Source organism: Lycium barbarum, chromosome 3 (genome assembly GCF_019175385.1).
Source record: "Lycium barbarum isolate Lr01 chromosome 3, ASM1917538v2, whole genome shotgun sequence".
NCBI lineage: Eukaryota > Viridiplantae > Streptophyta > Magnoliopsida > Solanales > Solanaceae > Lycium > Lycium barbarum.
Genome location: NC_083339.1, coordinates 108,407,156 through 108,434,414, shown reverse-complemented (window position 1 = coordinate 108,434,414; position 27,259 = coordinate 108,407,156). Strand labels below are relative to the sequence as shown.

General features: G+C 38.2%; 1 protein-coding gene and 1 non-coding gene across 2 annotated transcripts; one reads left to right on the top strand and one right to left on the bottom strand.

The window, feature by feature from the left end:
* Positions 1–8,684: 8,684 nt before the first annotated feature.
* Positions 8,685–8,791, top strand: LOC132634426 (small nucleolar RNA R71). The gene has a single exon (XR_009580152.1). It is a non-coding gene; the product is annotated as a small nucleolar RNA R71 (small nucleolar RNA).
* A 10,514-nt stretch (positions 8,792–19,305) lies between these two features.
* On the bottom strand, positions 19,306–21,281 carry LOC132631769 (protein PSK SIMULATOR 1). Its single transcript, XM_060347471.1, has one exon. It carries the CDS (start codon positions 20,949–20,951, stop codon positions 19,530–19,532), a length of 1,422 nt encoding a protein of 473 aa, XP_060203454.1. The 5' UTR covers positions 20,952–21,281; the 3' UTR covers positions 19,306–19,529.
* Between the last annotated feature and the right edge of the window lie 5,978 nt (positions 21,282–27,259).

Genomic DNA, 27,259 nt, shown 5'->3' with positions numbered 1-27,259 from the left:
TATGGATCAAGACTTTGGAGAATGGGCTCGAGATCTGGCGAGGCTCTGCTTCGCTTCCCTTTGTCCAAAGAGGGGATATCCTCCTCCAACTCCTCGTCGTGCTGTTCCTCAACCGTGTCATCGTTGTCATCATCCCCTAGTAAGCTCTGAATCGGCTGGTATAGGGTCTGTACCAACTCCGTGTGTACTTTAGGAAGCTGGTCTGTCGCCACAGCCACTTCCTGGGCCTTCAATTTCTGCACATCATCCTTGACAGACCGCAACTCACTCCGAATAGCGCCCAATTACATAGTAGGGTGTGTCCTAGTCAGCTCAGTCATCCTGCGCTCAATACCATCTATCCGGGAGTGGATTTGTAATGATTGTAGGTGGTCCGCAGCCATCTGTTCTTTTATCGGTCGCAGCGCTGCATCAATAGCCCTTTTTGTGTATAATTTTAGCTCAATCATGATCTGCTTGACCTGCCTATCTGTGCGATCCGCTTGTAAGACCACCGCCCCAAAATTGTCCCGGTTGAACATCATTTTTCTCGCAAGCTCGGGTGGGACTCCTGGTGTTGCCTGCGGTGGTGCTGGGCTTGCTCCAGTGGAAGAGGTAGGACCACCCGAAGTAGGTGCGGCTGGAGGTGGCATAGGCTGTGTAGCATGATCAGCCGGTGGAGCCTCAGAATCTGTGTGCTGATCCGCAGCAGCTCCCTCTTCACCCATGATAGCCAAGGGTATAACATCTGATCCCGTAGGCCCCTCCGGCACCTCAGAAACCGATGCAGAGGGCAACGAACCCTGGCTGAACACCTCATCTTTCCCTTTTGTGATGTCATAAATATGGTTGGCAATCACACTGTGATCGATATGGGGTAGGGGTTCTGGTTCTGCACGCAAGCATAGTAGCGTAAGCAGGCTTGGATGAATGAGGGAAGTGGCCGGCTGGGTGGCTCTCTCTCGGAGGTCTTCGGCTATCAGTCGCCCGAAGTTGATCTTATATCGCGACATTATGGAAGCCACAAGAACAGCCCTGTCTGGAGTCAAATAATTATCTGATTGGGTAGGACGGATTCGGAACAAAACAATTTGCCACCAAAACTTTGCCTCTGGCGTTAGGGTGTTTTTCCAAATCCGCGTGGTGGCTGTCAACTTTGGCACTATGGCCCATTCAGGATCTGTTGTCCGTGCAATAACAGAAGCTACCCATTTTCGGACGGGGATTGTATCCTTCTGTTCAATTTTGTAGGCAAACTCCCCTTCTTCCGCTGCTGTAGGCTCTATATAATCTTCCCCGAATAGTGTTTTATTTATAGCCGATGGAGAGACATCGAACTTCTTTGTCCGGAATACAACCTCATTCATTGCCGGTACTTGAGTTGCTCGCTGCCCTTTCTTCACTACTTTGAATACAGCTGCCCCATATGAAGCGTAGAATTCCCTAACAAAAACCGATATGTAGGACCCAACGGGGTTTTTCAAAAACTCCAACTTGTGGAATCGGATAGTATCACTAATGCCTGGATATCCTTCGATTCCATCGAAGATGACATTCCGTTCCTCGAAAATACTCCGCCTTGGGTCCATTCCCTCACCTTTTACCCGCTCACACCCCTTGTTATACAAATCTTCAGATCCCTCCACATTAAACCGGAGGATCTTCTCAGTCATAGTTTGCAGCCGAATGTCAAGTTTCCTTCTTTCCTGTTCGCGCTCTTTTTCGCGCTCCTCCGCAGTAGACTGTCTAATGGGTGGTTGAGGTCGGTGTGTTGGTGTGATAGCCCGCTGGGGTTCACTTTGGCTCGACGAACTCGATGAGCTCGACTCTCTTAACTCCTCAGTCGAGGAGGAACTTTCTGATTGTGGGTCTGGTTGGCTGGGTGCAACTGGTGGGGGTGGCTTGCTGGGTGCGACCGGCCTCTTTTTAGGCCTGGCGTCCTTGATCAGATCGTCGTCGCGCAGCCGTGAGGTTACCTTGCTTGCAGTACGACCTTTTCCTTTTTGCGCGACCTTAGGTGAAGCCTTCTTTGATTGTCGTGGTTTACCCATACCTGTGGAAGGAAAAGTTAGATATGATGTACGAGAAGTTGTAAAAATTTTACACCTTATGAATTTAAGCCAAAGACTTTAATTAGGTCAGGTACCGTAACACAGTCGACGGACCGTCGATGGTGTTACGGGCCGTATCTTCATCCGTAACTGAAATGGTTCAATTAAGCAAAGGGACCGTAACACAGTCGACGGTCCGTATCATAGTATACGGTTCGTAACGTCGCACCGTAACGTGATCAAAATTTCCAGAAAAGTTACTGGAAATTTGAGAGGTGTTACGGTATGATGTTACGGTCCGTCACTCGTGTTACGGTCCGTAACACCTCACCGTAACGTCTCTCAAAATTCCAGAAGGCTTTCATGGAATCCATCGATGTTACGGTGTGATGTTACGGTCCGTAACGTACGTTACGGTCCGTAACACATAATGACGGGCAACAGAGTAGCAAACAAATGGCTTGGCCAAATTTTATCGTTTTAAGCACGAGGCCAAGATTTTCGACTTAATGATCCATGGGTATGTTGTGAAACAATATTATATCCCCTCACATGCCTCGGGTTACTCAGACTTCACCCGATTTTATTAAAGTTTTCATTGGGGACTTGTATCGAACAGTTGGTGGGCAAACCGATTTAGTAATTTCACGAATGAAACCTTCAACCGGATTTGCCCTCCAATTCAGTGGGAAGCAGTTGCTTGTACCCAAGAATCTTTTAAACAGCACCAATACCAATCCCAACCCCCAACCAATGTCAAATCCCCCATAACTTATCAATTTAAATGCAAACTCAATCAACACAGCCCAAAACACGAATTTCAACACATATTTTACGAAATTACTCATGAGCATCATAGAACTCGCATTGATAGCTAAAAGAAAAGAGTAAAGACATGTAATACCTGATCGTTGGCGATTGTAAGGATGAAACTCAACTTAAAACAGTGATTGTGGATAAGAAAATAGTAATGAGATTTTAGAGAAATATGGGGGAGAATGGGAGGAGGATGAAGAGAGGAGGATGTGAAGAAGAGAAGAGAGGATTTATGAGGGAGAGGGAGTTGAAAAACGTGTGAAGAATCGTTATAATTTGGAATGGGAACCGTCGGTAATGTATTTAAACATTTCCGACAATTACGTTACCTGTTACGGACCGTATCATAGGATACGGTCCGTATCTTGTGTTACAGTTCATCAAACGACCCCGTTTCGTTTATTCATTAATGACCTGGCAGTCCAATCGACGGACCGTAACTCGTGTTACGGTCCGTATCACCTGGCGTAACATGTTGAAAATTTCCAGTGAAGCCCATATTTTGCATCAAAGTTACGACACAGTGTTACGGTCCGTAACACGTACGACGGACCGTAACTCGTACCGTAACACTCTTCCTCACCCTTCAGTGATTTTTTTTTTCTTTTTGCCTGTTACGCTTCATGATACGGACCGTAACAAGAGTTACGGGCCGTAACGTGGAGCGTCTCGCCTTGGATCACATGGTAGTTATTTGGTCCCTTCAGTTCTCAAAATCCCACCACATTAGCACATCAACAACACAAAAGAATACAATGAAAATATAAACTTTAAACTACTTACAAAGCGGTAAATGTGGGTTGCCTCCCACACAACGCTTGGTTTAACGTCACGGCTCGACGTGGTACCTCATTTTCGAGTTCAGGAGCCATATTTCAAACGATACCTATCCACGACCTTACCATCATCAATACACCAATGGTAATGCTTCACTCTTTGTGCATTCACCTTAAAAGTCCGAGTGCCATCCTCGGATTTCACCTCAATGACGCTTCCATTTGGGGACACACTCACAATTTCAAAAGGACCAGACCAACGAGACTTTAACTTTCCTGGAAAGAACTTCAGGCGTGAATTGTACAACAAGACCAAGTCTTTTGGCTGAAAATCCCTTTTTAGGATCTTCGAGTCATGATAGTATTTCATCTTTTCCTTGTACAGTGTTGCACTTTCATAGGCATTGTACCTAAATTCATCCATCTCGTTGATTTGAAACAACCGCAGCTTAGTTGCTTCATGCCAATCCATATTCAGCTTTTTCAATGCCCAAAGGGCTTTATGCTCAAGCTCAATAGGCAAATGACATGCCTTCCCAAATACCAACTTATACGGTGAAGTCCCTATAGGCGTTTTGAATGCCGTGCGATATGCCCATAAAGCATCATCTAACTTTTTAGACCAGTCAGTGCGATTCACATTGACCGTCTTTGCCAAGATGCTTTTTATTTCTCTGTTTGAGACCTCAACCTGACCACTCGTCTGAGGATGATATGGAGTGGCAACCCTGTGATGCACGCCATATTTTTCAAGAAGATCAGCAAATGGTTTATTGCAGAAATGAGATCCACCATCGCTAATAATAGCTCTAGGAGTGCCAAATCTAGTAAAGATGTTCTTTTTGAGAAACGCATTGACTCTCCTACCATCATTGTTAGGCAAGGCCACCGCCTCCACCCATTTGGAGACATAATCCACTGCGACAAGAATGTATTTCAGGCCGTAGGAGCTCACGAAGGGCCCCATAAAATCAATTCCCCATATATCAAATAGCTCCACCTCAAGAACAAAGTTCATCGGAGTTTCATGCCTCCGACCTATTGTGCCCTGGCGTTGGCATTTATCACAAGAGCGTGCCAACATATTTGCATCACGATAAATGGCTGGCCAGTAGTAGCCACACTCTAGCACCTTGGCTGCTGTTCGATTTCCACTGTGATGTCCACCAACTGGAGAATCATGGCACGCTTTCAAGATGTCCATCACCTCAGATTCCGCCACACATCTCCGGATCATATTGTCAGCACACGTTCTGAATAAGTAAGGCTCATCCCAACAATACTGTCGGCAGTCTCGCAAGAACTTCTTCTTTTGATATGTCTTCAACTCTTCAGGAACGATGCCAGTTACCAAATAATTGGCAATATCGGCATACCATGGTGCCACATCATTGGAAATGACCAAAACTCTTTCATCCGGGAAAGTGTCATCAATATCTAGCACATCACTCGGTCTCCCTGGTGCTTCCAGTCTGGAAAGATGGTCAGCTACTTGATTTTCTGACCCTTTCCGGTCTCTGACTTCAAAGTCAAATTCTTGTAGCAACAACACCCATCTTATCAACCGAGGCTTAGCATCCTTTTTCGCCATCAAATAGCGCAATGCAGCATGGTCAGTGTGAACCACTACCTTGGCACCCAACAAATAAGCCCGGAACTTTTCAAAAGCATAAACAATAGCAAGTAATTCTTGCTCCGTTATTGTATAGTTCAGCTGGGCTCCATTCAATGTTTTGCTGGCATAATAAATTGGGTGTAGGATTTTGTTTAGCCGCTGACCAAGCACAGCACCAATTGCAAGACCACTGGCGTCACACATTAATTCAAAGGGAAGTGACCAATCTGGGGACACCACAATCGGTGCGGAGGTTAATTTCAGCTTCAACTCGTCAAACGCCTTGATGCACTTTTCATCAAAATTGAATTTGGATTCTTTTTCTAAGAGTTTGCACATGGGATTTGCAATTTTTGAGAATTCTTTGATAAACCTTCTATAGAATCCGGCGTGCCCCAAGAAACTCCGAACTCCTTTTACTGAAACGGGCGGAGGGAGTTGTGAAATCACATCGATTTTAGCTTGATCAACCTCAATCCCTTTTTCTGAAATCTTATGGCCAAGGACAATGCCCTCCTTGACCATAAAATGACACTTCTCCCAGTTGAGCACGAGGTTGGTTTCCTCACACCGTTGCAGCACCCGATCAAGATGACCCAAACATTCATCGAATGAATCTCCCACCACCGAGAAATCATCCATGAAAACTTCAAGAAAGTTTTCAACCATATCAGAGAATATGGACATCATGCATCTTTGGAAGGTAGCTGGTGCATTGCAAAGACCAAATGGCATCCGGCTGAAAGCGAATGTCCCATAGGGACAAGTGAAAGTAGTCTTTTCTTGGTCTTCCAACGCAATGTTGATCTGGTTGTATCCTGAGTACCCATCCAAGAAATAGTAATAAGATCTTCCGGCTAGCCGATCAAGCATTTGATCAATAAAAGGCATAGGGAAGTGATCCTTGCAAGATGCGGTATTCAGCTTCCGGTAGTCCATACACACTCTCCAACCGGTGACAGTCCTTGTTGGAATCAACTCATTTTTCGAGTTAGGGACAACAGTGATGCCCCCTTTCTTTGCACACACTGAACAGGGCTTACCCAAGGGCTGTTGGCAATCGGGTAAACCACCTTAGCATCTAACCACTTAATGATCTCCTTTTTCACCACCTCTTGCATTGGTGGATTTAATCTTCTCTGATGTTCAACACTCGGCGAACTTTCCTCCTCCAACTGTATTCGGTGCTCACAAATTCCGGCGGGAATCTCCCGGATGTCTGCAATAGTCCAACCCAGAGCTCTTAAATGCTTTCTCAAGACTACGATGAGTCTTTGAATTTGGCCCTCATTCAGAAGCGATGACACAATAACTGGAAGAGTAGCATTTTCTCCAAGAAATACATATTTAAGATGTGATGGCAGTTTCTTGAGTTCCAGTTTCGGTGGCTCAATAATTGATGGTTTTGCTGGAGGAGTTGTTCGTTTCTCTAGATCAAGAGACAATTTCTTGGGCTCATAAGAGTAAGACCCCAGACCTGTGAGTGAATTCACTGTCTCATTATATCCCTCCATTTGGTCGGCATCAAAATTCACCAAGATGGCCAACAATGCTTCGCTCAAGCATTCTTCCTCCATTTTAAATTCCACTGCTTCATCCACCTTGTCAACAGAGTTTATGACTGAAATGCTTTGATAAGGACTAGGTAACTTCATGCCTTTGCTAGCGTGAAAAGTCACCTCCTCATCGTTCACCCAGAACTTTATTTCGTGCTTTTCGGAGTCCATAAGAGCCCTCCCTGTGGCAAGGAAAGGTCTTCCCAGAATAATAGGAATTTCTTGATCAATAGCACAATCAAGAATCACGAAATCTGCCGGCAGTAGAAATTCCCCGATTTGAACCAGCACATCATCAACTACTCCAACTGGCCTTTTTATCGATCTGTCAGCCATCTGCAACCTCATGGTAGTTGGCCTTGGCATAGCTAGCCCCGATCTCTTAAAAATTTCCAGGGGCATAAGATTTATGCTAGCCCCGTTATCACACAAAGCCCTGGCAAAATTTTGCTGCCCTATGGTGCATGGAATTGTGAATGCTCCAGGATCTTCCCTCTTTTGCACAGTGGTTTTGGAAAGAATGGCACTAACGCGGTGAGTGATACCCACAGTGTCGTGTTTCAATGGTTTTTTCTTCTTTGTTAAAAGATCCTTCAAATACTTAGCAAAGCCAAGCATTTCTTTAACAGCATCCATGAAAGGAATGTTCATCGTCAACTGCTTGAGTTGATCATAAAATCTCAAGCACTTCTCATCTTCTGTTTTTCTCACCAACCTTTGAGGAAAAGGCGGTGAAGATTTAAACAATTGGCTCAAAGGCCGAAGAGCACCGGAAAGTTTTGCCTTCCCCTTTTCCTGGTTTTCCACCGGTTCCTTTGGTTTATTAAGATTCAGCTCTTCTTCAACTACAATGGGGACTTCCTCCCCTGCTTCTTCCTCGACAATATCATCCAATACACTAGGCTGCGCTTCTTTTTCAACAATTGGTTCCTGATCAATTGGCTTTTTATTGTCACCCTGAAGTATTTTTCCACTTCTGGTGCTAATGGCAAGTACATTCTCCACAGAGTTCACTCCACTACCTTTTGGATTAGGAACTGTATCACTCGTTAATTGTCCCCGTTGAGGAGTATGCACTTCTCGGGAAAGGTCTCTGAATTGCGCTTCAAGCTTCTGAATGGAAGCTGAATGCGATAGTTGGACCTGGGACATTCCCTTGATTGTGCTTTCTGTTCTGTCTTGATTCATCAGCATTTTCTGCATCATACTCTTCAGTTCTGCAGAATCATTAGACGTGTTACCAGCAGAGTTAGTAGCTGAATTATCTTTCCATGGCTGGGAATTGGATGCTTGCCCCCTAGGTGGAATATAGGGGTTAGAGCTCTTGTTGCCATAATTATTGTTATTGTAATTCCCTTGATTGGGATTACCCTGATCAGTTCTTCCATAATTCTGTCCTTGGTAATTTTGTTGAGGCCTTTGCCATGGGTGATTACCGGAACCTTGGTAGTTTTGCCGTTGATAACCCCCTTGCGAGTTATTGACATAATTCGCATCCTCATATTGTGGCTGCCCCTCAAGATAAGTTTCGTCAGAAACTTGATACATTCCGGGAGCATGAGGTGGCATCTCATCGATAACGTTTACACATTTGGCCTCTTTCTCCATAAGCCTTTTGGATAATAAATCCACGGTGGTTTGCAGGTGAGCGAACGCATGATCTCGCTCATGATTTTCTTTGGCCACCGCGGCCACAGAGGGACTACCATATGATAGGAATTCGCTATCAGTCGAATGCCAGGCTTGATTATGGGTAGTAAGCTTGTCGAGCAACCGGGTGATGTTGACAAAGGTTTTGTCCATAAAGCATCCCCCAGCTGCAGTGTTGACAGCTATTTGATTCATTGTATCTAGCCCCTTGTAGAACTTCTCTGTGAGAATTGTATCTGGAAATCCATGATTCGGAGATTGAGCTAGATAATATTTGAACCTCTCCCATGCAGCATATAGTTGTTCCCCTGGAAGTTGTTTAAACCCAAAAATCTTATCCCGAAGCTCAGCCTTTTTGCTGGGTGGGAACCATTTTTTTAGAAAGATATTGGCCAGCTCATTCCAGGTATGAATAGTATTGCTCGGGAGCTTTTCATACCATTCCCTAGCTTGGCCAGCTAATGAATATTTGAAAACCCGCAGTCGCAGTGCATCAGCAGGAACAGCACCTTGAGATTGTTGGGAACATACATGCACGAAATTCTTTAGGTGTCGAAGTGGACAGTCTTCCGAAGAATTTCGGAAATAGCCTTCAAGTTTCAATAGCTGATAGATAGAACTATCAATTTTGAAATTAGCATTTCCTGTTCTCGGGGGAACTACAGCAGAAGCATAATCAGCTTCGTCGATGAATTCTGCAAATACATTCTCATCCTCCTCTTCTTCTGGTGCAGGATGGTTCACTTGGATCCCCCCTTGGTTCCCTTGATTGCGATGGGGTCTTCCAGCCATGTTCACCTGGTTCACTAAAACAGCAAACGAGGTGTGATGGAATAGAAAAAGTTTTAAAGAATAGTACACAACAATTAGTAATTTCTGAACCGTATTCCCCGGCAACGGCGCCAAAATTTGATACGCTCAAATTACACCTATTAATGGCGTAAAGCGGACGTTGTCAAATATAGTAACCCAACAAGGTTGGGGTCGAATCCCACAGGGAATATGGAGAGAAAAGAGTACTAATCGTATGCGATACCAATCTTTAAATGCTTTAATCCTATTCCGGATAGTTTGAATTGATTGTTGAATAATGTAATTGAATACTTTGACTTAGAATGTAATTAATATGAGAGAGAGACTAAGGTTGTGTTTCCCAATTTGATTAGATATTATGCTTCGGATTTCAATGTGATATACTTCTAATGGTTGTTCTAAGAATATGCACTTGATCTCTTAAAGACTTCTTAATGTTTCCCAACAGTTAAGCAGTATTTCCTCTTTTTGATTCTTCCGAATATAAAAGAGTTACAATCGAAGAGCGACCAATAATGCCAATTTAGACTTATTCTTATTCCTAAGTTAGTCTATTAAACGAGGGTTAACGCCTCGAGTCATTGTTATTCAATCTTACCAATATTGACTCTCTTTCCCAAGAAAAGTCAATATAATGGCTTCGGCTAATGCTTGCAATCATTACCCAACGTTACAACACAAAGATAGAATAAATAACAACAACCATTATGCATATATCAATAATAGAAACCCATTCACATAATACCCATCATGGGATTCACAACCTTAGAATTGAAATTAGCTACTCATAATGTTTCTTGACAGAAAAAGCTTAAAGATTAACATAATACACTTACAATACTAATACAAGATGGAATGAGAGTGAAGTTGTTGCCTTAAATGCTCCAATCACTTCAAGATTAAAAATCTAGGGTTTATGCCTCTAAAATAAAATCTGAAAAATGAATTAAAACCCTACATTATGTATTTATAGAGCCAAAAATCGCGCCAAGTTTCTGGACAAAAATGCCCTTACGCCGCATTGTTACGGACCGTAACTCAGGTTACGGTCCGTCCTTCATTTCGTCATTTGACCACTTCGACGTTACGGCCACCATGCGACGGACCGTACCCTGTGTTACGGTCCGTCCTTCTGAAGCGTAAGTGGTGACAATTACTTGGCAACTCTCTGGAATTTTGGATGATGTTACGGTGAAGGGTTACGGACCGTAACATGAGTTACGGACCGTAACACTAAACCGTAACACTGAAGATTTTATTGAAACTCTCTGGAAATTTAGCTCATGTTACGGTGACATGTTACGGACCGTAACATGAGTTACGGACCGTAACACTTCACCGTAACACTGATGGTTTCAATGAAACTTTCTGGAAATTCAGGCCTTGTTACGGTTCAAAGGTACGAACCGTAACATGAGTTACGGACACCGTTACGGTCCGTAACATGAGTTACGGACCGTCGCTTAGCTCAAATTTGTCCGTTTTTCCAGCATTACTTCTCATTTCCGATCCTTAGTTAATCAACCCTATAAAACACAAAAATAACATAAGAAACAATATAAAAACACTTAAAATCAAGCAATATTTCTAGTTACAAAGGCATAAAATGTGCCAAAATTCACGGCACATCACCTATCAAGAATGTCCAATGTGATAATGGGAGGGAATATACTAATAGTCAATTCGGAAAACTTTGTGCATCCAATGGGATGTCTTTCCGTCTTTCGTGTCCTCATACATCCTCTCAAAATGGGAAAGCAGAAAGAAAAATTCGTTCACTAAATAATGTCATCCGGACTCTTCTTGCTCATGCCTCCATTCCTCCGTCTTTTTGGCATCATGCATTGCAAATGGCGACGTATCTCATTAATATTTTACCAAGTAAGCTATTGGGTCACAAATCACCTTTAGAGGTCCTTTACCAACGGAAACAATCTTATTCTCATCTCCGAGTCTTTGGGTGTTTATGTTATCCCCTTTTTCCGTCTACTACTATTCACAAGTTGCACCCTCGGTCAACTCCATATGTCTTTTTGGGATATCCACCAAACCATCGTGGCTACAAATGTTTTGATTTATCCTCAAATAAAATCATTATTTGTCGTCACGTTTTATTTGATGAGACTCAATTTCCGTTTTCCAAAATCTATACTCCGGCTCCCACCTCTTATGACTTCCTTGATGATGGCCTCTCTTCTTACTTGATCCATCATATAGCCGTCAGCCCTCCACCGCTGCCTTGTCCCTCTCCGTCGCTGCCCGTGACTCAGGACCACGCCGACCCCTCCCCACCTGGGCAGCAGCCTCCATCGTCCTCTACGCAGGACCAGTCCGCCCCTCTCCCCCACCAGCTTCCCACCACCCCGCAAAACTCGACCATTTCTCTACCTGTCCAGCCCAATACCCACACACGCATGGTCACTCGTAGTCAGCGCGGGATTTTCAAACCCAAGCACCCATTTAATCTACATGCGGCGGTTACCAAGTCCCCCATACCTCGTAAACCGTTGGATGCGCTACGTGACCCGAATTGGAAATTGGCCATGGATGATGAATATGATGCTCTTATTAAAAATAAGACGTGGGATTTGGTACCCCGTCCACCTAATGTGAATGTTATTCGGTCTATGTGGATTTTTACTCATAAAGAAAAGTCTAATGGTGATTTTGAGAGGCATAAAGCCCGTCTTGTAAGTGATGGCAAAACACAGCAGGTTGGCATTGATTGTGGTGAGACTTTCAGTCCGGTCGTGAAGCCAGCAACGATCCGCACTGTCTTAAGTCTAGCTCTATCTAAACATTGGCCCATTCATCAGTTGGATGTCAAAAATGCATTTCTTCATGGCGAGCTCAAGGAGACGGTTTATATGCATCAGCCTATGGGTTTTAGAGACCCATCTCGTCCCGATTATGTGTGTTTGTTGCGCAAGTCCTTATATGGGCTTAAACAGGCACCGAAAGCTTGGTATAAAAGATTTGCTGACTTTGTTTCTTCCATTGGTTTTGCTAATAGCAGGTCTGACCACTCCTTGTTCATCTATCGAAAAGGGCACCACTTGGCTTACATTTTACTATATGTGGATGATATTATTCTTACTGCTTCTTCAGATGCTCTCCGCTGTTCTATTATGGGCCTTCTTGGCTCAGAATTTGCTATGAAGGACTTAGGTCCTTTGAACTATTTTCTTGGCATTGCCATGACCCGTACAAGGGTGGTATGTTTCTATCACAACGAAGTTATGCTACGGACATTATTGAACGTGCAGGAATGTCCTCGTGTAAGCCTTCTTCCACTCCGGTTGACACTAAACTGAAGGTCAGTGCCTCTTCTGGCGATCTGTGTGACGATCCCACTCATTTCCGGAGCCTTGCAGGTGCTCTTCAGTATCTTACTTTCACCAGACCGGATATTTCTTATGCCGTACAACAGATTTGTCTTCATATGCATGCTCCACGAGATACGCATATGCTTGCTCTTAAGCGGATTATTCGGTATATTCAGGGTACTCTTGATCATGGTTTGCATCTCTACTCATCTTCAGTTACTGATTTGGTTTCATACATTGATGCTGATTGGGGGGGATGTCCAGATACCAGACGCTCGACGTCGGGTTATTGCTTGTTTTTGGGAGATAATTTGATATCTTGGTCATCTAAGCGCCAACCTACTCTTTCCCGCTCTAGTGCGGAAGCAGAATATAGGGGGGTTGCTAATGTTGTCTCTGAATCATGCTGGATACGTAACCTCCTCTTGGAACTACATTGTCCGATCCCTAAGGCTACTTTAGTTTATTGTGATAATGTCAGTGCCATTTACCTGTCAGGAAATCCAGTCCAACATCAGCGCACCAAGCACATTGAGATGGATATACATTTTGTTCGTGAAAAGGTGGCGCGCGGCCACATCCGTGTCCTTCATGTTCCGTCCCAATATCAGCTCGCCGATATTTTCACTAAAGGACTGCCACAGGTCTTATTTGAAGATTTTCGGGACAGTCTCAGCGTTCGTAAACCTCCCGTTTCGACTGCGGGGGTGTGATAAATAGTGTAAATATGTAGTGAAAGAATATTTTGTAAATCTTCTATTTTAGGTTAGTATAGTTTGTATCCTAATAGGACATTGTAACTATGGTATATTTACCAACTCAATCAATGAGAATAATCACGGAATTAATCTCTTTCATATACTTATCTCATTTAGATACCAAATAAGTTTTCTATTTTATTAATGAATTTGGTATACATTTGATAGACTGTCATGTATGCAGGTGAGCTCAATTCGGGTCAAGAAGAATGGCTAATCCTATACCACCGATGATCCATTATAGTGCAAAACTAGTGTTCTATCATGTCTGAATTCATATGGGGACGGTGATCCTACACTGTTAGAATTATCAGTTAAGATTGAGCCAGGTGAGTGATCATATATTTGTGAAGCACAATTCAGATATTAGTTTATTGTTCAAAGGACTGATCAAGTTTTTTGCTATCCAACTTAAATTCGAAATTTCTTTTGTATCTCTTCAGAAGAGAATTTCAAATTTTAACAAGCTTATAATTACTTCAATTTTCACCTGTCGTGTGTGGTAATTTTTGCAATGGTGTATCTTCTTTGTTCTTTTGTTGCTTCTTACTTTTATATAATCTTGCATAGGTTTGGAGGGTTTTCACTCAACCATACCCTTGGAGAAGTGAAGACTCGCTGTAAAATTTAAAAATAACCCACAGAAAAAGAAATTTTGAATCTTTAACATTTTAAACTAACAACTATGTGGAATATCTAACTAAAAAGTACTCGTATATGGTTTAAAATATTAACTGCATATGATATTGGATACCAATTAGTTAATGCTCTTAATTTCATTGGCCAGAAATATAGTAAGCTTCATTTGCATCATGGTTGAAATATGTTACCGCTCTACTATTTACTCTTTACTTGGATTGACAATTTTTCCCCCGTAGCTTTTTTTTTTTCCACAGTCAATGATATTTTCTTTAACGTGAAATGGAAACATACTTAGGTTTAACATATCGGCGGTCAATGAATAGTAAACTAACAAAAAGTTATTACTTGCCTCTTAGAGAATTCACAAGTTTGACTAGCAAATTATAAATTTTGCTAACATGTAAAAGTTTTCACAAATTTAAATGTTAGATTGATTGGTAGGGAAAGACACTTTCCTTCTTTGAAACAATCAAAGATGGACACGCAGATTATACATTTTGCTGGCATGTAAGAAGCTTTTTCAAAATTTGAATGTGATTAGTTGACTGGGTAAAGTTATATGGATGACACTGAAATTCCAAATTGCTTGGGGCTGATACATATACATTCTCGGTTTCTTTTACATTGATTTTGCACATTCACGATGTTTTAATTGTATGCAGATGCAAAAAATGGGCTTCTCAAAAAGGAGATTATATGTCTGTATTCTTTGTCGATGCAATGAGTTCTCTTCTTGGAGCTCTACTCTACGGGATGTATTTATCTGAGCTCAGTTATTGTATGAATTTTTAGGACCGATAGATATAGAAATGGTCTCATGCGTAAACTTATAAGTCGTATCTTAGAGTTCTTTTCTGTAAATGCAACCTAAAATTTTTAATACCTAAACGTGTATTGTTGAAATTTGTAGAATACGCACAGCAAATGCCTTTGGTTTCTCTCACGTATATGCACTCAACTACTTTATTGCAATGTTATCGTACGACTCCTGTTCATGTTATTTCTTGCATTATGAAATTTGGGGTCTCTTGCATTTTGCACCAACATTTTTAAAAGGAATTTTTTTTCGGCGTAACTTCTTCTAAAAGATAATTATTGATAATAACTACCTTTTAATTTATTTATATTTAACAGCTATAGTGATTTTGTAAATTATCATTCGTAGCTATATCAAAATACATAAAGTTGGAGTGGCTGAAGTGGTTATTGGGCGAGGCTCTTACCCTGCCTGCCCAAGTTCGAACTCAGCCACAACATTACTTTTCTTACATATTTTTCCTAGCTTCTTCTCCTATACACAAGGGGAGAGTCTCACTCAAATACACACGAATACACGCGAAATACACAGCTTTTGCTTAAAAGTAAGCTACGAATTATAATTTGAAAAATAGTAAATACTAATGGTAAGATCCTCATAGAAGGTAGTTATATCTGTAAGTTTGTCTTTTAAGAGTTATGAGCCTATAATGTTGGGCCCGTGGTGGTCCATCTAGTGTAATTCTAGATCAAAGATGTTGGCACGTAGCCAAATCCTCTCAATAAAATGTAATTTGCACGATTACCCTTCAAAGGCACTGGTCTTTAATTTTTGCACCTCAAATTGTTGAATTTTTTTCCTTCGCCTAATACTCCGAGGTTCTGGGTTTGAATTCCGGCTCAATCAAAAAATAAAAGAATTTCGCAAGGCAAAGGTTTGTAGCAAAATTAGACCTATTCAGGCAAAAGTTAATTAAACCTTAAGGTAGAGGTTTGTCTTAAGGCAAATTTTTACACAAAATTACGCCTTAAGGGAAACTTCTGCCTTAAGGCCTAACTTTTGCCCAAAATTAGGCCTATTCAGGCAAAAGTTAGGCCTTAAGGCAAACTTTTGCCCTAACTCTGCCTTATAAGGTGCAAACTCTAACTTAAGGTAGAATTTGAATCCAAAATTCTACCTGGCGAATCCAAAATTCTGTCTTACGATTTTTTATTTTTTTTTAACTGAGCGGGGGTTCGAAGCCGGAACCTATGAATTTTTAGGCGAAGGACAAAAATTAAAGACCAACAATTTGAGGGGCAAAAATTAAAGACCAGTGCCTTTGAAGGACATTCCGCGCAAAAAAATGATTTTGTATATCAACTACATCCATCAAATGCTCAGACACTAATAGAAAACATTCTTAACATTTTGATAACTTGACAACTGGTATCGGATGAGCCTCTTCCCTATAGTTCTAATTTAAATATTTGCCACTTATCCTATTTAAATATCAAAGGCTCAAATTTACTTACTCGAACAACAGTTTTAATCGCGGTTAACAAGTTCGAGTAACCCATTAATCTTGAAAAGTTTGGTAAAAGGATAATCTTTATCTCACAAGATTTTGGCAATCATTAAAACTGATTCTCTTAAATTATCCCACCCGATGGCCACAATTCTCTTAAACCCAAATTATAACCACTAAACTAATTCCACTTTCCCGCCTTCTCCATTTTTCTTCTTCCTCTTCCACCTTCTTCTCCATCTTCTCATCCTCTTTCCTCTTCCACCTTCTTCTCCAATTTTATTTGTGAGTTGCAGGTTACGAAAATGGTAGAAGATTCATATGAAGACGCCATTGCAAGACTGAAAAAGCTTTGATGTATAGAAACTGTATCATATGTATATATAATATGTGTCCCTGCTGTATATGTATATAAAATATATCATATGTATAGAAACTGTATCATATGTGTATATAATATGTGCCCCTGTTGTATATGTATATAAAATGTATCATACGTATATAAACTGTATCATTCTTGTATAGATAGTGTATATATAATTCCAACATGTGTATATAAACTGTATCAGTCTTGTATAAAAAGTGTATCATACGTATAAAAAATGTATTGTAGAAACCGTATCATTGTGGTATATAATATGTATCGCTATTGTATATGTAAAAAAATATATCATATCATTATTGCATAATATGCGTATAATAAAGGTATAATTAACGTATAATTTATGTATAATAAATGCACGATTAATTCCAGCATATGTATATAAAAAGTATAATTCTTGTATATAAAGTGTATATATAATTCCAACATATGTATATATGCTGTAGCAGCCCTTTAGTGGCGACTTAGTCGCCACAAAAAGTCTTTTTTTTTTAAGCGCTTGGGCTGTTGGACCGGTCAGCCTTGGCATTATTTTGGGTCGACCGGCCATTTTTTTGGGCCGAACGGACACCTAGTGGAATTAGGCCCAAACAGTGGTTAAATGTGAAATTAGTTTGGCTGAGTGGACACACAATGTCCTTTTCCTTTTTTTTTTTTTTTTTTTTAGTTCTAGTAAGATATATAACTATATAAGGTGTTCCCAATAAAATAACACAAACTAATGCGAGATGAGCTATGACATTGTGCTAAAATATTTAACAATAAAGATAATGAAATTACATAAAATAAATATTTCTAGTTAATAAGCCATAATGAAAATGAACATAATCTAAAAGTACTAAGTATGCTAAAATAAGTATGACTAATAAGTACTATTAATTACATGGCTAAACATTAAAGAAAATATAAAACTAAGTTATGCGCTTTCACTATCTAAACCAATGCAAACTAAGAAATAGACAACCAACAATATTGTCATTCCTAGTGGTGAGTTTGAATTTCTTTTTGTTGTCACTGATATTGGTTTGATTTTGGTTTAAGCTTTATTTGAGTTAATAACATTTGTGAGCTATAAAACTTATTAGAGCATTCAAAATATCTAAGCCCAAGCTAAAAATAATAAGTTAGAAGACAAAAATTATGAAAGTTTAAAAAAATCTAATATGAGATTATAATAAATATTTTTGTGTAGAAAATATTTTTAAAACTTGTATACGTATAATGTCGGGTTGGTTTGGTTTCAGTTTGACCTTTTTTAGTTAAAATCAAACCACATCAAATCAAGTCTAACCATAGTTTTTTTTTTCTGGGTTTGACTTGAATTATCAATTTTGGTGCGATTTGTCGGTTTTTCTTTGTAGAATATGTGAATTTACGTCATAAATATCACACCACGTGTTTAGCTGATAATACTAAAAGTATGGTAATAAAGACATATTAATCATGGTTAAAAGTTAAAACTAGTGTTTAGTGAAATAAATATGGCCTTTAATATTTCAATATAGCAACTATCATATGATCAGTAACTTTCCAATTCCTTAACAAGAGTAGGTGGATTTACTTCAACAGTAAATCATATTACACCACTTTGGCTTGTGTCATCAGCTAATTAAAGATTGTGAAAGCATGACAAAGGAATCAGTGGAGAAATTTCTGGGATGGAAGGAAATTTAGAAAAAGAAAAAAACTTAATGGAGATGAGAGGGGTGGATGTCACAATATCAAAATGCAATCATAACAACAGAGCTAGATATGTGATCTTGAATATTCTGATCCACCAACTCATAAGGTGATGCATTAATACCTAAATAAATGTAATAGTAGGGAATTCTAGAAGTGGGGTCACCCCACAATAACAAGGCTATGGCTTTAAGTTTATGATCAGTCTCCCCCAGCAATATATGCAAATCACAAGTTACTTGTTTCTATGTTTTCCAGAAATAAATTCCAAGGCCCCATTTCAACTCCCTTTTGTTCATATGCAATTGGACAGAGTGAAATACAGCAATGGCCTACACCTATTCACAGGATATGGCAAACTCTGTGTCCCAGTTTTCATTCATGCACTTCACTTTGTTGTTGGCCCTTTCTCATTGAACTCCATAGAGCACTCATTGCTCTCTTTGGATTTAACTCACATATACTAACAGTGCAAAGAATTTGTCGCTATCAATCTAATTTAACTTGGTTATAGCAGATTGTCTGTCTTAATTTGCAGATAACTAATTTTACTTACTATGAATAATTATTCGTAGTTATATTTTAGCTAATCTGCTAGCGTAAAAATAAATTTACATACTTATTCTTAGAAGTTAAATTTACTCTCTTTTGGAAAGTGGGTGGGGTTAGAAGAATTTTATGTAATCACAATTTGAAGCATAACCCCTCCAAAAGAAATCATATGGCGCATGGAGAATCCAAAGTCGGAGTTTGTTGTTTAATTCTATTCACAATAAATGAGGGACCACTTATTACCAATCATATCATCAACCAACTTCGTTGTAATTATCTTCTAGTATTCTTTAATTCTAATGTAAGTAAACAATGTTTTCTCAGATTTGTAAGCTAGGACCTAATCAAACTGGATTCCATGTGTTACCACAATTATAGCAGCTACACGAATATGTTCACATGCCTGCAAATGGAAAATTATTCATACAACACCTCGAATCTTGGATAGGTTGAAAATTTTGACTCAATCTTATATAGTAGTCTACAGCTGATATGATACAATATACAGATTTTGGGTTAAAACAAAACAGACCCCTCACAGATCTTTAAAGGAGTTTCCATCTAACAATCCTTCAAATCATATCTATTAATTAAAGCAAATAAAAAAACTTAGAAAGAAAAACCAAGAAAAAAAAAACTGGAAGGCAAAAGAAATAGCCATTCCTGAGTCTAATTACTTGAACGCTTCAAATTCAAGAAGTTGTTGAAGTTGGTACACTCAAATAAGGCCTTAGCATTCATTTCCCTTTCAAACCTCCAAATATAGTTTAGCCCAACTAACAGCTCTGTTATGGCAGCTTCAGTCTTATCCTGATTTGCAAAATACAAAGTCTGCAGCAAGAGGACATTGGTTTTTGGAATTAAATTTTGTTGTTCAAAGCTCCTTTCACTTTGCCATTTGATCATATTATGTGCCAAAGGTGACAACCATCCTAAAATCTTCTGCAAAGCATCTTTCCATTCACCAGCAAGACCTGGATCACTAGCTGAAAACCCAACTCCTTTTAGTCTTGATCTTAATGATGATCTTACACTATTTGGCAACATGGAATATAAATCATCTCTAGCATCAACACCAACTAGTTGTGGTGATCTTATCATTTTTTCCATAACAATGATCAAATTAGCATAATGCAAAGCAAGGGCAGCCGCACCTAAAGTACTCGAAGGCGGTTTAAGTACCTTAGTATTCGACTCGAAAAACTCATGATCCGAAACCTTAGGGGGATTCACCAATGGCCCGGACACGAAATTGCATGTGTTATGGTTTTCTGAAGGATAAACTGTAGCAGAAGCAGAAAGACTACGTGGAAGAGAATTTGGATATCCATGATTAATACCAAAAACAAGTTTGATCCTTGCTAGAGTAGTGAAAATGGATCGAGCAAGTAATGATGTAACAGTATCAAAACTACGACACCATAAAGATCTTTCCTTCAGATACTTAACTTCTTGTTTCTGCCACAGAAACTTCTGTCTCAGTTCAATTATCTTCTGTTCTTTGATTGATGAAATGTCAGAATCCTTGAACTGTGAATTCGAATTCGAAGCTTTCTTTAAACTATTCTCAAGAACTGAAAGCTCATCCATTTGTCGATGAAGAAGGGCAGTGGTTGTAACATACTGATCCATTTTCTTGATTTTGGACTCCATATCTTTCAAGCTAAGAACCCAATTGTAAGGATCACGACCAGTGTTTGCAAATTCATTAAAGAAGCGATCAAAGCTTCTTAGATGTGAATCTTCACATCTTTTACTGATTCTTGATAAAGATTTTGCAACCATTCTTAGATTCTCCACAATCTCCGCACAGGCAAGGCCAAGAAGGAAAGCGTCATCGTTTGAGACGATTTTACGCACTCCTTCTAGGCAGATTGACTCATTGCGAATTCGGATCATGTTCTTGTCCGACAAAAATTGCCATAAATGGAGGAGTTTTGACATGAGTCCAGAGATCTCGAAAGCTAAAACTCCAACGTTGGATTTCTTGATCGTTGCCGGGTTTCCACGTGCCACAGTACTGGCTCTTACTGTATCAAATCTGTGAGCTATCGTCTTTCTCACCTTAATTAACCATGTTTCAAGTGCCATGACTGATATACTAGTAATTAGTTTATATGTATTTTTGAGAAATGAAGATATTTATTAGAATTGTTGTTTGTGGTAAGAGAAGATTGATGAGTTTTATGAGAAAGAGTTGGGAGAAAAACAAAGAGACAGAGAAGATGAGTTGATTTAAAGTTGGAAATAATTGGAGAATGGAGCTGCAGAGAAGAAGATAAAAGCAAGTGCTCGAGGCTCGTGGGATGTTGAGACCATTAGGAATAGTCTATTAAGAAAAAAATCAGAGATATAATATACTAACTGTGAATATACTTTGTATTTGTGACCTGTGGGAGGGGATATAATATGATATTGAAAAATATATACTGCAAACTCCCACATTCAATGACAGAGCGTGGTATAAATTACTAAGCAAAAGGGTAATTTGTCTCTTTCAAGTTGATGTCTACTTGCTATCAGATGGGAGTGGTATTGATTACTCTTTCTTTCTAAATATAATGTGATCTACTTTCGGTATGTAACTTCAGAGTTTAATTTCTTAAACTTTTTGAAATAAATTCCATATATCTAAACTTATATAAAAAGTACTCTGCACTTTCATTTCATATGACAATATTTGATTGTAAACCAAGTTTAAAAGAAAAGATTTGTTTCTGACACATATCAAAGGTAACTTTAAAACTTAACAGTAGTAAAAAGAAATGTGATTGTTCTTAGAGAGACTAAAAAGGAAAAAGAATGTGTAATAGAAAATACTAGTGCCCTTTCAATTTATGTGACAAACTTTGCATAGGTACGAACTTTAAAAATAAATAAATAAAGACTACGAAACTTATGATTTTGAACTGTCATGACATTTGTGTACCGGTAAAAAACTAATTGTTAAGAGTAGAATGGGGAGAGAACAATATCCATAATTCACGAATTTATATTTTAAAATATGTTTTAGAATTTTTTTATTATTTAAAGAGAAAATCGTTTTTTTCCTAGAAAAAATGTTGGAGTATCAAATATATACTTGAACGAGAGTAACGAAACTGTTTCATTTCATTTAAAATTTTCAATTTGAACTTCAACTTTCGAGATAATGTTTCTAATTAATTAACCATAGTGGGGAAAAGGTAACCTTTTTTCCAGTGTGTTTCGATAGAACACGAACAGAAGTACTTTTTTCCACTGAGCAATGTTTCTTCTAACAATTAGTTGGACGCATCATTTCTAACTTTTACTTTTCTATAGACATTCTTCTTCTAAGGGGTCAGACTCAGACATCTTCTCTTATTTTCATTTCTTTCCTTTTCCTTTTTTCTTTATTTGTCGGGTTTAATTGCACTGGTAAATGATTGTGAAGGACATTCACTGAGCTCACTCAGCTCTATTTTTATTTTTTGCCACAATATCTGTTTTCAAAAGTCAAGGAGTAGTTAGGTCTTTAATGTTTTTTTTTTCTTTCTCTTTTAGAGCTTTCTGCAAGGTCCCTATTATTCTCGACTCTCATATTTTAACCATATATATCACCTTGACGCTCAAGATGAAAATCATAGTATATTCACACACTATTTGGGAGATAAATCAAGAATTATAAAGAAAGAGATAATTTTACATTATGCTAGAAATCTCTAGGCACTTTCAGGCATTAAACTTGTTCTTCTTATTTTGTGTTACGTGTTGACCTTTTTCTATTTAGACAAGGCCTTGTTAACATATGTAAATATTAGATTCTTGGATCTTAAAGATTAGGCAATGAATAACGGTACGTTTTAGGTCACGATGGAAATGAATTTTTTCTAAAACAAATCCCTACCCTTCAAATCAGATGAGAAGAAGGATACATTTTGTAACAACTAGTCAATTTATATAAAATATGTTATCTTCAGCAAAAATAAATACATAATTTGATGGATCTCATGGATTCAAGAATTGGCAAATTTAACAGCAATGATCTATAACGATGATCAACATTCATCATCTTCGACCAATGTTTTCTATTTTTACTAATTCTCATGTATATTTAAGTTGCAAAAGACACATTTCCTTTCGTGCACAAGCGCCTTTAAGTTTGACCAAAAAGAAGGCAAATACAATATATTAATATGTCATTGCCAAATTGTCAAGTGTGATGAACAACTGGAGAGTGTGCTGTTGAGATAAATGGGAACATATATTAGTACTTGATCCACAACATATATAAGAAACAGCAGCATGCATTAGATTCTGGAAAATAATACCCTAATCAATTATCAATTATCAGCTGATGAAAATACACTAGCTTACATTTTAAAGAAAAAACTTTTATAACAGAATTTAAGTTCTGTCTACTAACAATATGAGAAGTATTTATATAATTATGTCAATTATATAAGGTGATTATAGATAAACTTTTATAACAAGCATTACTTGATAACCATATAATAATAATTTACTTGTTACGATATGTTAAAAATTCATCGACAGTGTAAAAAAACACTTCTATAATATCAGTATAAATATTATAAGGGAATAGACTATTTGCCTTCGTCCGTTCGGACACTCATTCACATGACATATGGTTAAAAATTACCAATAGTGCAAAAAAGAATTATAATGTTAGTATATATAATTTAAATTCTTTATATCATAAGCAGTGGGCCAGTGGCATATCTAACACAAGCTACGGGTTCACATGAACCCAGTATAAACTTTTACTTTCAATCTATATATGTGTTACAAAATTTACTAGATATTTATAAATATTTGATTTTGAATACAATTATTATTCTATATTAATTTTGAGATCGTTCTAAGAATTTATAAACTTCAAATTTTGAATTCGCCTCTAAAACCATTCTTTAGCCAATTTTGACACTCATTCACATCACATAGGGTGAGAGACCGGTGGGGTACGTGGGTTGGGGAAATAGAGGTTGTTCGGTTGATAAAATAGAACAAATGGAATTATGCAGTTCCGTTTTAATCTAAAGTGGAACTTATTTTAATTAGTTTAATGATGGATATCAGTATCCATCAGTCTGGACTTGTGGTGGAAAAGCTGATGGGATTAATTAAATTATTTGTGTTTTGAGTTTTTGCCTACCCTTTGAAAAGCAGTAAACAAGATCCTTGCTTTCTTTGTCGGTTAATTGATCCTTACATTTCTGTCTTGATCTGAGGAACGTACATCTGAATAAAAGAGTTATTTTCTGATCTTGTATAATGTAAAATATACAAGCATATATAGCACAGTGATCTATTCAACTCATTCTATTCTGGAAGTTAACATAATTTTGTACTGGAGTATGAAGGTAGAAGGAAGGTGGAGGTTAAAATCAGATGGAGTTTAACTTTTAACATTGTGCGTAAAAGAATTGTTTATATTACTTATCATATAACTTAAATGATACTTATCGGTAACAGGTTATAAAAGTAAAATTAGAATAACTTGTAAAATAAATTAAAGGAGTTGGTTACATGTTATAACAGAGAAAGATCTATATAGTAATTTATGGGTTCATGTAAACCTAATAATTTTTATCCAGATTCTATATATGTATTAAAAAATTTACTAATATCTATAAATATAATATTTAACTGAACTCAGGGATGTCAATTCACACCCTTCGTTGAATAAATACACTGGTTAGATAAGTAACTTTTTTTATGGATATACATTACATGTTATATCCCCTTAAATTATTCGTGATGTTTGCTTTTTTATATTTTGACCCCCTTAGTGAATGCTCTAACTACGCTACTGCTTGAGATCCTTATAGAAATACATAAACTCTAAATCTTGAATTCACCTCTAACTATAACGACTTAAAATATACTTTGTGGTATAAAGTATATTTACAGTGCATATAGGTTAAATCAATGAGATAAATATAGGGATGTGGAGAAAGCCCTGAGGCAGCGGGATATGTAGTAGAAGAATAAGAATAATAGTTATAAGGAGGAAGATGTACGTACGTACAGCTAGGGAGAAATGTTGGAAAAGGAAGCCATCCTTTGCTTCAAACTTAGGGTTTAGATATATTACAAATTACAACTAGCAACTGCAAGGAACGAGACATTTGTCGATGGTGAACGGTTAATGTTTCAAGGTTTACCATCTCACGACAGTTAGTCAAACTTGCTATTTCGTTGCTCTACAAAATTTTATTATTCTTCTCCGCAATTCATGTTTTAGTCAAATGGTGCGTATATATATAATAATTATATTATGAGTATGTTAATTGTAGGAAAATATGCCATGTTAGCTTCACCGTACTTTCAGAAAATATTTCTTTTCTTGCTTTTCATGTTGCCCTATAGATACGTGAAATTAATAAGACAGATGATGTAGATTAAAGATACCAAATAAGACCAAAATTGGAAGCAAAACTTAGAACAATCATTGAAGTACAAACACCCCAGTTAATTAAGCTAACAATTAGAATTAAACATATAGGAAATTCTCAAGTGGATGGTAATCCCTTGAATTACTCTTGAATCAACATAAGAGAATTCCCGATTTCCATTTTAGAATTATGTAATTAAGGGACTCTTCTTTTTTAAGATTTTTTATGATATTTTCAACCTTATAGCATATATTAACTCACATGATTCTCTAATCTATAAAGTTCAATATCCATCAAATTAAAGTAGATAGCTCCCCTAACAATTTTAGGAAAGTAACCAATTTTACTAGATTAATTACTAAATCAGAAAGACTAAAATGTCCTTAAGTAGGCCTAAAAATAGTAATTGAGCCGTAATAAATGAAGTTTTCCCTAACAGGTGTTGTTGGGTGATTTACAAAAATGGTCCTGGAGGTGGGTGATCTTTGTTGAAGATAAGGATCCTGATATACAAGATATATCAGGATATACATGAAGATACCGGATATGCATTGTAAGCAGTTGGTTATCCGGCTGCTTGAGTCTCATGTGTATTCAATCTCTTGTACTTAGTTATTTATGATAAGTCTTAGACTAGTATAGTTAAGCTTTAATAGAACTCTCTTGTATATCACTTATAGTAGGCTAAGGTCTCTTGTATTTACTCCTATAAAAGGAGATGCTCTACACGACTATATCATCATCAATAACAAATCTTTTCCCTCTGATTTGGCTTAAGAATTCTACATGGTATCAGAGCATTAGAACTCTTCTTGCTGTTTTAGTTGTAAAAATCTTGAAACTACACTTTTCTATCCACTCTCAATGGCTCCAAACACACCTATTGCTAATACTTTCTCAACTTCATCACTGCACCACCTTATTGCTTCATGTTCCATCAAACTTAAACCAACAAATTACTTGATCTGGAGAACACAGACGTGGAAACTTATTCAAGTAATGAGGTTGACATATCACATCAAGGAAGAGGCAAGAGTACCATCATCTGAGAAAGGAACAGGAAAAACTGCTGAAACTGACTTTGAGGGAACTGCAGACAACAGTAGTAAGGAAGATTGGAAAGAGAAAGATGTTCTTCTCAGGAGTTGGATTTCAGGAACTCTAACAGAAGAGAGTATGTACCTAATAGTAGGATGCACTAGTGCTAAAGAGATGTGGGAATGTTTGGAGGAAGACTACCTTCAAGCAACCAAAGATAAGGAGTTTCAACTTAAACAACAGCTGCAAAATGTTAAGTTGGGAACCAAAAAGATTGATGATTATATTAGGGAGTTCAAAGGCATATGTGATGGACTTGCAACCATACACAAGCTTGTTGATGAAGACAGCAAAGTGATCAACTTTGCTAGAGGTTTAGGTCTCAAATACAAGACCTTCAGAACTGTCATGTTAGGCAAGGCACCATATCCTACTCTAAACCAATTTGTCAATGCACTCAGATGTTTTGACATGAGAGAGGATGAAAAAGAAGTGCCTCAGCAAACTTTTAACTTGGCATTCTCTGCTCAAAGAGGTAGAGGAAGAGGAAACTACTCTCAAAGAGGCAGAGGAAACAACAACTTTAACTCAAAGGGAAGAGGTTTCAGGCCTGCTGGCCAAGGAAACAACAGTCAAAACAGTCAGAACAATTCAGGTAGAACTCAAAACAAAGGGAAGGATGTATCTGAGGCATGTCAAATTTGTGGTAGAAATAACCACACAGCTTTAAAGTGTTTCTACAGGTGGGATTATTCATACCAGGAAGCAGATGAGTCACCACAAACATTAAGTGCTGTAAACTTGCAGAACACATCCAATACAGATGATTCAATGTATATGGATTTAGGAGCAACTACTCATTTGACAAACAACTCAGGTATTTTATCTGAACTTAAGAGTATAATGGTTTTGATAAGATTGTTGTTGGAAATGGTTCAAAGTTAGATATTACTCATGTTGGAAACACAACTAAAGCAGGAC

Excerpts from the sequence above, each read along its gene's own strand:
- LOC132631769 (XM_060347471.1), bottom strand. The coding sequence starts at position 20,951 with ATGGCACTTGAAACATGGTTAATTAAGGTGAGAAAGACGATAGCTCAC.